Genomic DNA, 11,419 nt, shown 5'->3' with positions numbered 1-11,419 from the left:
TACAATTTGTATATCTCGGATTTTTTATATGCGTGACCTAAGGTCAGGTCAGTGGCGTGACCTTTCCATTATAAGTCAATGGAGAAAAACGAAAATGCCTCTAGATCCGTGTGTACGCATAGGAACAGTCCAAATATTTCAGGATAACAATGATTTGGACCACCCGTGACGACCAAGGTGTCTTTTTTGCTGATAGCCTCTTGAAAGGTCATCCGAGGTCATTTGCGGCTACAAACAGTTTTTGCCAATAACTCTCGATTGGAAAGAGATAGAACGCTGGGGTTGGCCTCATTGTGTTTGTCTTGCCGAGACGCATCGACTGATATGCAACATGACCTTTTCCGGTCAGGTCATGACCTTGACCTGAGGTCAAATTTTGAAGTTGACCTTTCAAGGTCAACTTATAGTTCATTCGACGCGTCTCGGCGAGAGGAACACGATTCTGGCATTATAAATGACCTAGCTTTTTTTAGTCAAAAGTTATTGTCGAAAAACACTTTTCTTAAAAACAGCTATTTTTGGAGTTTTTGCCCTCTGGAGGCTAAACCGTTGAACTGAGGTCATTTTTGATGATGACGTTATCAAAAGAAGAGTTCAAAAGCTATCGATTGCTTTTCCCAGCGTTTTTCTAGCTATCATAGTTCCTGAGATAATGGCATGTTTTCTGAAAAATATAATGACAATTCGCAAATTTTGACCTTTGATGACCTCTGGTGACCCCAATATTGCTCTAAGATGAAAAAATGACCGAAATACTTTCAAACGTACGCATCAAGAGCTATCGACTGCTTTTTACCGCGTCTTTCTAGCTCTCTTAGTTTTTGAGTTAGAGGTGGGTGGTAACATATGCCCCCCCTCACTGGGGCGAAGTTGGCGGAGACCGCCACTGGGGCGCGGGTTAAAGGAAGGGTGCCACCTTTTGGACACAACGCAGTTTTTACAAGATTAGCCTCACATGAACCTAAAAATCGGCTTCACTTACCTATGCTCGAGACGGTCAGCATTGAATCCGCACGTGAAGTTATCATTTGCGAGTTTTGCTGCCAGCATTCGGGCAGGCAAAAATCTTCAGCACTATTTCCTCGTCGTGTTAAGGGTATTTTATAAAACATGAAATCAGCAAAGGTATGTATAAAAGTTATACTTTTGAAGCATGTTTTATCATTTTGAAAGGGTATATTTTTTCTTTATGGTATACACTTAAGTTTTAAAATTTTAATTGGGAAGTTTTTCTAGTAAGTTGCATGAAGGGTGAAGGGTTCCATAGATCTCTTAAGCATTGTAAAGGAAAAACCTTTACTCGACTTATTTGATGTTCTTTTGACGTATCTTACTTAGTTCAACTTACTTACTACAACTTAGTTCAAATCATGTTATCTTCTTCCTTTTTATTTGTTCATCTTTTTGTCTCAGTTGCGCCATCAATGCAAATGGCAGAATGATATGTTGCCATGACAACAGGATATGCCAGCCGTCCTAGCTGCCACATCAAACGACCTTGAGTTGTAGTGGTGATATAAACAACGATCTTTTTTTTGGCCAATGTATTAAATGCAATGTTTCGGTTTTTTGTATATTGTGGACGCGCTAACCACGTCTAAAAATTCAAATAAGTAAAATAGATTCATAAAACAAAAATTTCGGAAGGTGGCACCCTTCCTTTAATGCGCGAAATGACATTGTTCGTTCCAGCAATACCTTTATCTTCTCCTTTTGACTTTTGATGAAGAGCTCGCAAAATTGACCCATCTTACTATTGATAGGTATCACTAAAATCGAATATGAAAATCAGATACCTAAATACACGGAATCAGAGATAATCAGAGAAACGTTTCAAAACTCATGCTACCTACTTTTCTTTAGTTATTTACACCAGTCACATAATCCATAGTTAGGTACGCCATCCTCTCTTCAAGTGATCGCACTAGTGTCACCAGCCTCGAGCTCGGGGCGGCACGGATGAAAGTGCGGCTATCTCGTGTGCATCACCGACTGCAATCGCAGGTGTTTTTATCTAGTGGCACTCGCCGTCACAAGAACAGGCGCTGGCCGGGACGGGGCGCGTGTCGCCCCGGGTGTCTGTCTCAGCGCCGTGCCGAGGCGGGCCGGCCGTGACGGCTGTGACCCGGTTCGCATGTCATCCATCAGGTGGGATGTCGTCTCGACGCGGCGAGAAATGAAGACGGCGAACGGCTAGAAGTAAGGACATTCTCCTAAAAATGAAAACACTGTTGGCCTTCAAGGCAATCGGCTTTTGTTTTGACCGTGATTTTAAGCGTTTAACTCAATGGTGACTTCCTTCCATCACATGAGCATAGCTTTGGTAACAGTTCGACTTTACAAATGGGTGCAAAATGGTTGTATTTTTTACGTTAACCCGCGCCCTGCTGGGGGGGGGGGGTGTTTGAACACCCCCCTTGTGGTTTTTCGCGAATATCTAAAAAACGGCGGCGCTCCGCGGCGCCGTTTTTGGTACACCTTATCATACATCAATTTTACACATGTTGTGAAAATTTCAGAAAAAGGTCATTCAAGGTCAGGTCATCAGGTCACTTGAAGTAACCTCACCTCATAAAAAGTTTCAATGTTTGTCGTAGCTACACCGAGTGACCGATCGCTTTGAAACTTTCAGCGATTGCTAAGAGCAATAGCATGTACAAAATGTATATCTCAGAATTTTGATATCAGTGACCTAAGGTCAGGTCAATTTTGCGACCTCCCCATTATAAGTCAATGAGAGAAAATTGAAATGCGCCTCTTTTGGATGAAAGACATTATAAACACTCCCAAACACCGAATTACAAGTGGTTTAGACACACTGAACATGAAAATGGTGTCCGTGACCCTTGTTTATGCCCTGAGGTCATCTTAGGTCACGAATGGTATCTAACAGTTTTTCGCAAATACCTTTTGATAGAGGCATGCTAGAGCGATGAAAACGCCTTATATGTGCTCAGCTCGACGATACGGATCGACTGATATGCAACATGACCCTTTCCGGTCAGGTCATGACCTTGACCTGAGGTCAAATTTTCAAGTTGACCTTTCAAGGTCAAATTATAGTTCATTCGATGCGTCTTGACGAGAGGAACACAATGCCGGTGACAGTAAGCTCGTACAAGGCTTGGGTCAAAAGTTATTGCAGAAAAACTGTTTCCGAAAAATCGGCTATTTTTGCAGTTTTTGCCCCCTGCAGGCAAAACCGTTGACGTTATGTCAAATCTGAGAGTATTACTCAGAAAGGGCGACGGGCGTTAACCCTATTAGTGGCAGGCTCCTGGCTACCCCTATTAGTGGCAGGGGGGGCTGTTTACGCCCCCCCCCCCTTGATATCTCGAGATCTAACGGACCGATTTTCAAAATTCAAACGGCATTCGATTTCGCTCAACGTGATCTACATTTCTAAAAAATAAAAATTAAAAAAATGTCAATAGGGGGGTAGAGGGGGTAAAAACGTGCAAATTGCAGATACATTTTAGACTGTTTATCACGGCCAGGTTTCTGAACCAATCTTAACGCAACTTTTGCCGATCGATAGAGAATGAACCAGGAATTCACATGGATCCTAAAAGTATGCATTTTCAAAAATCATAGGCGGATACAGATCATTGAGATTAGGGGTACACAAAAAGTATAGTAAATAAGGTTTTGTTCGTACTGCTTCTAAAAAGGGTGGTAATGGTCTTGTTATGTTACAATTTTCTTATGAGAGAACGACTACAATTGTATTGGTCATGCATAGGCGGTGTCAGGGTACCTATGTTGGGAGGTAAAACATAACCCCCCTTTTTGGACGCCTGGATCCGCCTATTATAGCAAAAACGTGTCAAAAGAGGATGCACAATAACTTTGTATATGTTATCACATGATACATTTCATTCACTGTTCGTAAAACTTGTGCATACAGTTATAATACATCAGCATCGTGATCTTTGCCCAAATGACTCGCTTCACGAATAGGACCCCCCAATTCCCAGTGCTCTGGAGCCGCCCCTGGCAAAGTTATGAACTTGAAATTTTCAGGGAATGTGCCCAATTTAGTTTTAGGAAAAGTCAGAAAATTTCTGCATCGTAGCTGCAGCGGTTTCGGAGATATTCCCGAAAAACCTGAGGGGTGGATGAAAACAACCCCCCTGCCACTAATAGGGTTAATATGGGCTATCGAATGCGCTTTTCTGCGGCGCTGTAGCTCTATTGGTTCCCGAGTTATGCGTTGGCTTCTTGGAAATTTTCGACATTCGACGCTGGAAATCGGCGAAATTTTGCCTTCAATGACCTCTGGCGACCTGACCTTTGACCTGACCAAAAAATTGACTGAAGTGATTTCGTCATTATTTTTGACGCTCTTTCGAACGCCGCCTTCCGCGTATCGCTACGTGGCCCAGGAGCAGAGTTAGAATGGCGGGGGTGTTCAAACACCCCCCCCCCCCCAGCAGGGCGTGGAAATCCAGGACCCCCAGCCGGGCGCGGGTTAAGACCGAACACTCGGTTCGAAGTTTTGGAAAATAGGGAAGAATAAAAGGAAATTGAAGATAGCCATTTGATCTCACAGGATATGGCAGGCTAATGACGTTTCGAGCTTGTATGTATTGTATGTCCATTTCGTGCGTTCATACGACTCTTTTTTCTTCGAAGACGTGTAATTCTTGTCGAAATCCTATCATTCATGACGCCTTGTTATCTGAAAAAAATGAGCCGTTTTTAAACTTTGTTATAATAATAAAATTCAGTGAATTCACTCAATTCGTATAGAGATAAATATTTAATTCGTAATAAGAATCCAAAAGTTGGCGCGACTGCGGTGCGCCATTTTTCACTAGGGGAAGCGGGGGTAACACCGCCCCCCTAAGCTTTTCGCCAAAATGAGAGAATATGTGTGAAGTCTCTTGGTAGTTATTGTTTTGGTTACAATATTTAAACATTTTCTCACCTGTTTTAGGCACTTATTTTGCATGCTCCTAAAAGGTTTTCATGTATCACGACTTTTAAAAATACCTTGCATATTTGCTGCCTACAAATTTTGTGGGTAACCCCGCCACCGGTGTTGATGTTAACCCAACCCATTCCTACGAAAGCTTTTAATTGTTCAGAGATCGTGTGCGATGAGTTTCCTGTCGGTAAGTGGTAATTTTCGCAAATAATCGGTAATGGACACCTAAATAGGTATAGGTTCATCAGCTGTTTGCCAGTTTTATACAGCTGGCAAGTGCTTGGTCGGGATGCATGAAAAATATAAAGTAAAAAATCAAATAAGCTGCTTATTCCCGACTTAGGAACACCTACGAACATAAATAAAGCGTGTCTTTGGAGTTTCATCACTTATCACGCTACAAACAGGAAACACCGCAACCTCAATTGGGGTAACACCGCCACGGGGTGGCGGTGTTCCCCAATAAGTGATCACAAGCAAAAATCGCCAGCGGTAAGAATGTACTACACGGTTCAAGCAAACTTATCTTACTGGACAAAGCCGATCAGTTATTTTTCGATGTAATCAAGTAAATCAAAATGAGTCTCTACTTAAAGACATTCAAAAGTGCTCCCAACTCATCGAATTTTTATAAGAGAATGTGCATTTTTCTTGAAATGCCCACATTGAGCTTCGATTACACTGAAACACCGAAACACAAATCAGAAGACGCTTACCGGCGTGCGGTCAATAGGAAATAACGGATTTTTACACTTCACATTTCATACTTTCGCCGCCAGATGGGGTGGCGGTGTTTCTCACAGTGGCGGTGTTACCCCCGCTTCCCCTATATGCGTGACAAAAATGTATGGGGCGTTTAACGCCCCCCCCCCTCCCCATCCTCCCCATCAGGAAGTGGCGGATTGGTTGGTCAAACGGCTTTTTGGTGGATTGAGTTGGCGGCTCGCGGTCTTGGTCGCTAAATGTGTGTCCGTCTCCTGTCTCGGTTTCAAAATGTTTGAGATACCTACACACCATTTTAGCCCGCTTTTTCTGTCGAAACGGATTTACGGACTAAGGAGCTTGCGTCACAGGTCCAATTTTGAGTAATTGTGCACACTTATGGCGTTCATTTTGTTACAAAAACTAATGGCCTGGCAGAAGGGCACAACTGATTAAAAAGGGTGATTAGGTACTGATTATTGAACCAAGGCCACAGAGAGCTGCTATCAGCCATGTAACTGTTTCTAAAACGTGTAACTGTTTGCTAAAGCGAGTGAAACGCGTGCCAGAGTAACTCCACTCCATGCCGTCACTGATGAAAACATCGGCTCTCGACACCGGTCTGTCACCGAAGCTTGGTATGCAGACAACTCACCTCTGACGCGACACACCGCGCCTGTTTTTGCCGCAGTCCACGCTCGCGGCGCACGCAAAACCGCGCCGTTTTGACGGTTCGGTCAGCGCAGAGCGTCGGGTTTGTCGCCGCTGGCGGGATGATCGCGCGCGCAGTGTACGCAACATCAGCAAGAACGGCCCTCGGCTCTTCGTCTGAAGGGCGGCGGGACGGAAAATCGCAGCCGGGGAGGCGGAGGAGGCGGTACCTATATAGACGGAGATGCCGACCGGAGAAGCACAGAAGGGGAGAGTGACCTCACCAAGACCAGCCGACTCCAGCCATCATGAGATTGGTGAGTGTGTGGCGGCGACTGTGAAACGGCGACCACGCATAATCGTAAACACATTACAACGCACAGAACTTTTTGAATTTATTGCACTTTGAGTGTCATTTCAACTACTCGTATGCTTAAGCCGATGCAGAGACTGTGCTGTTATGCATCATCTTAGGTGTGAAAGTGATCAGTGATTATGTAGCTTACGATGCTGCGTGGCACATGCTGGTGTGGATGCCAATTGCTTTAATTCAGTATTGTTTGCCCTATTGTTTACACTTCATTACTGCTTCATCGCGCTTTTTACCGTGTTTCTTTTTCATTGTTAGATTTGTTTCCATTCCATTGTCTTTCCTCCCGTTTCAGCTACCTTTGCTGACCTGTGTGAGCGCGCTGGCGGCGGTGTCGCTATCCGCCCCGGTGGAGCCGGACCAGGAGAGCCCTCCGGCGGCGTTCTCCGACTTTTCGTCCACCGAGGACGACCTGCAGGCCTCCGGCACCATCAGCAAGCTGAACTGGGCGCGGCCAGGACGCCACCGACCGCACTACGTCGTGTACCATGTGCCGCACGGCCACGGCGGGCACAGCGGCTGGAGCGGAGGGCACGGCGGCTGGACTGGAGGGCACGGAGGGTGGACCGGAGGGCACGGAGGGTGGACCGGAGGTCACGGAGGGTGGACCGGAGGGCACGGAGGCTGGACTGGCGGTGGAGGACATGGCGGATGGACTGGCGGCTGGAGAGGAGGCTGGGGAGGCTGGAGAAGGCGGCCTGGCTACGTCATCGTGGTGCACAGGTGAGGAAAATGATTCATTTCGCACTCGCTCCATAGTCCACACAGGTTACGACGGTATGCCAGCTTTACTACGCCGTGAACTGCATGCTCGCTACTTAGCAGCTCGCACGCAGCTGCCAGCCCCCATTCCTCACCATGCGACTCCCAGCGCCGGGTATATCCTTACCATCTGAGCGTCGGCACACTGTTCGAGCGCTCCACTCTGCGACCATCTGCGCGAGTGGCTATCAGCGATATGTTTAATGCATCAGTCCACGTTCAGTTGTCTGAGACCGACCAGCAGCGTGCCAGACAGACCGATCCAAGGTCGTCTCAAGGTCACCGAGGGGTGGATCTGAGGGATATGGGTCCAGGGGGGGGGGGGAGTACTCGAGAGTCGCCAACCTATATTTGGCCGAGCGGGGGTCTCGTTTTGGCGAGACACGTGGTTCAGTCTCGGCGGACTGGAATGTGGTGGCTCCATTCACCGTGGTTGCCATGGCAATTCACAGGTTTTGACAGACATCCTTAACATGTCACTGAGTTATTGGGATACCAAGTGCATTTCAAGAGCTCTAACTCAGTATGTTAAGTTTTTTTTTTTTACTGGAGCCCTCGCTATTGGTATGCCTAAATATTTGCAAGCACTTCACATGTACGTACATAGTAACTGGTGTTTCATGTGTAAAATACCAATCGTTCAACAATTTACATAGACGTACCTACTGGCTACTGAAAGTAAACCAGTTTTGCTTCTATAGAGGCCATGCGTTTTGTCCTCTACAAAGTCTTTGTGGCTTATATGTGATTTCCACCCCCTCCACTAAAAAAACAGACGCAACATCGCCTCTGATTCAACGACGTCTTTGTCTGCAACTATTGTCGGCCATGAGTTGACTTCCTCCTCCCGTAAAAGCACTCTCAGACCGGCCATCGGCTTTGCTGTAACCAAAATGTTGTACCTTTTTATGTTTTAGGATGTTCCGTTTCTTCTCACCGCACTCGCACATTCGTTGATGATCAGCGCACCGGTGCAGCGCAACGACTTCGTAAATCGACCACATGCACCATTGCATTCCTGCATTATGCATTAGCCAGGAACGCCCGCCTGACAAAAGACAGTTATTTATGAGACTAATGTCACAAGCACGAGGTCTTTTCCTTTCCCCATGTTAACAAGCTAAGAGCTACATCTTCTCGCACCGGTGTAACGTTCACTTGGTCTTTGCATTGGTATCGGTTGTCGTAGTCGCGTATCTCAAAGTCATGACCTTCATCTCGTGTTCCGCAGGCCGGTGACCTACGGCTGGGTCGGCGGAGGCGGTCAGGACTGGGGCGGCACCGAGTACCACGGCACGGGCTCGCAGTACCAGCAGCAGTACACCGAGTACCCGCAGCAGTACGACGCCCAGGAGCAGGGCTACGGCGCCGGGACGGACGAGTACGCCAGTGACGACATGTACTCGGAATGACCAGTCGTGAGCTGAGGTCACTGGACTGTGGCCGTCAGTGCAGTGGATGTGATCTTATGTGTACTGCTAAGTTTCGCCTCTGCTTTGTATATCGTTTGTTTGCTATTGGAGCGTATGTTTTTGAAACATTTTTATTTATACCAATGTAAATATGTTTTAATAAAAAATCCTATAATTAATATCGTATTGAAACCACCAAACGATAAGCGATATGTTGACACAGGAACTAATTCTAAGAATGTACCATTTTACAGTAAAATATGTCATTGTCTTTGTCATTGTCATTTATTCATTGTGTAAAGACCTATCCACCAATCTGTGGCTATTACGGCCTAGTCAGTAACATCAACAAAAACACAGTAGGTACATATCACACAACATATTAAAAGTACAGTTCACATGTAAGTATAAAACAGCAGCGTCAGCTGGGATAAAAAGAATGTGAATGCTACGAGTAAGACACCTTTTCGGGCGACATACGAGCGAGCACGAGAGTGGCATATAAGCATGTGCGGAAGCGCAAAGTGTGACCTCCAACTTACATGTGCGGAGCAGCCTATCAATCGGTCCCTAACCCGGCAGGCGGTGGGCCTACCAGCCACCTTCCACGCGGTGGGGGGGGGGGGGGCACTTTTTTGCCCCCCCCCCGTATCTCCGAAACTACTGGACGGATCCGAAAAATTCAAACGGCGTTCGATAGCCCTGTCAAATTTGTCGAGGGAAACCAAATTTCATTGACCTCGGGGTCACCGATGACGTCACAGGTCAGGTCAAAGATAAAATGTTTCACCGTTCACAGGGCTTCTAGGGAAAGCGCTATAACACCGAGTAAAACGCATTTTGTCGAAAATCAGCGATAAGGCGTCAGTTGTCTAGTACATATGTTGCTATTAGAGGTCACTGGTCATACCAGGTCAGGTCACAGGTCAGGTCACCAAAGGTCACCAAGGGTCACCACATGAGCCCAACTTTACTAAGGTTATGTGATGCATGTTTTATGGCCAGTTTTTCATTTCCAACTCAATGGTGTTGGTTATAAGAGCATCAGGTACGGTTTAGGTCACTTTCTGGTGGAGGTCAGGTCAAGGTCAGGTCAAAAAAGGTCAAATTTCAAAGTTGATATTTTTGCACAAAATGGGTATCGATTCGATGCAGCTCGTCACGGGGAGTCTAATGGTGGTCTTTGTTTTGCGCTACGAGGTCTAGAACGGCTAAAAATTGAGTTTGAAAATTTGACGTCATCAATTTTGAACAGTTTTTTCGCTATAACTTGGCCAAAAAACGAGGTATCGATCTCAAATTTGGTATGTAGATAGAAGGCGGTAGGGACTATCACATATATTCCGTTTTTTTTTCGAAATTCAAAAAACTTTTTGGATTTTTTGGCTATTATATTCAAAAAATCTATTTTTTGATTTTTGGGGGTCAAAATCCAAAAAATTCGAAAAACCGAAATAGCAGTTTTGTAGCCCTTTTGATTCCACACCTTTTATGTCTAAAACATTTTTCTGTATCTCTAAAGCTGTAGGCCTGACAGCTCTTCCCGCGAAACCTTTTTTTGGGTCGAAAATTGCAAAAATGACGTCACTCTTACGTCATTAGCGGCCAACCTATCATAGCCTTTGGAAAAATTTTTGGTCACCATGTGCGCTAGCTGCTCCCGGGAGGGTACTGAAAGTTTGGTGACGATCGACGCAGCGGTTCTCGAGATATATCGAAAAAAGTAAAGGGGGGGCAAAAAATTGCCCCCCCCCCCACCGCCTGGAAGGTTAACAGTGTGATGTAGGCGCAATAGGCCCAGCAAAATTCAAGGTGTGGAAGTGGCCTACCGCAACTATGCACTTGCAAGCTGGGTCGATAATGACATTTGCCGGCGCCCTTGTCACCAGTCTCACTCTGTATCCTCATCCTAGCCCTCGCCGGCACAGGGGGGGGGATGCAACCTCCCTAAGGTTTTTCGCGATTAACTCGCGTAAAAAGCGGCCGATCGCGACAAAACTTTCAGTACCATCGCGTTAATCAATTTAACACCTACCCGGAAAATTTCATGACCCTGACCCAAATGACCTTTGACCTGTGACCTCTTTTCCGAGACCATGTTTGGCCGGAATCACGATTCGGCGTATGTCGGCTCGCATTCCGCGCGTTTGCAGTCTTTTCGTGGTTTCAAGCGTTCAAACATGTGATATGATGTTGCTCCCATGCATTAGGGTGGGTGTCAAGGTCACCTGAAGGTCAGGTCAGGTCATTGACCTTTGATGACCTCGGTTCACTTTTACGAGTTTTACATGTTTCTAGGCCAGTTTTTGGAGCTGAATTCGAATTAAGCAACCATGTGAACATTTACGATGTAGTTTTGGTGCCTTCGTAACATGTTACGAAGCTATCGGAGGCGGTTGACACCTACTAGGAATACCCGGCAGGACCCCTACTGGTTGACCTGACCTGACCTGACCCGACCTGGACTAAACGCTTAAAGACATCATCTGTGATCAAAACTAACATGATATTCGTGGATCAGCACCCCGAAAAACCCCATAGCAGCCACACTTTACGACGTTCTAACAGGTCCCGATTTTTCCGACTTTTGGA

At 46.0% G+C, this 11,419-nt stretch overlaps 1 protein-coding gene across 2 annotated transcripts; it reads left to right on the top strand.

The window, feature by feature from the left end:
- The first annotated feature begins 1,514 nt into the window (after window positions 1–1,514).
- LOC122375673 (ATP-dependent RNA helicase A-like) lies at window positions 1,515–9,004 on the top strand. Of its 2 annotated transcripts, XM_043355166.1 has the most exons (4): window positions 1,515–2,199; window positions 6,324–6,600; window positions 6,949–7,376; window positions 8,647–9,004. In XM_043355166.1, the coding sequence occupies exons 2-4, from the start codon at window positions 6,592–6,594 to the stop codon at window positions 8,825–8,827; spliced, it is 618 nt and encodes a 205-aa protein (XP_043211101.1). In that variant the 5' UTR covers window positions 1,515–2,199; window positions 6,324–6,591; the 3' UTR covers window positions 8,828–9,004. The 2 variants fall into 2 exon arrangements, with proteins under 2 accessions (XP_043211101.1, XP_043211094.1); XM_043355159.1 differs by lacking the exon at window positions 1,515–2,199 and having other exon boundaries at window positions 6,018–6,600.
- The last annotated feature ends 2,415 nt before the right edge of the window (window positions 9,005–11,419 follow it).

The sequence above is a fragment of the Amphibalanus amphitrite genome, unplaced genomic scaffold (genome assembly GCF_019059575.1).
Source record: "Amphibalanus amphitrite isolate SeventyFive unplaced genomic scaffold, NRLGWU_Aamphi_draft 000041F_arrow, whole genome shotgun sequence".
NCBI lineage: Eukaryota > Metazoa > Arthropoda > Thecostraca > Balanomorpha > Balanidae > Amphibalanus > Amphibalanus amphitrite.
This window is presented reverse-complemented; position numbering and strand designations above follow the sequence as displayed.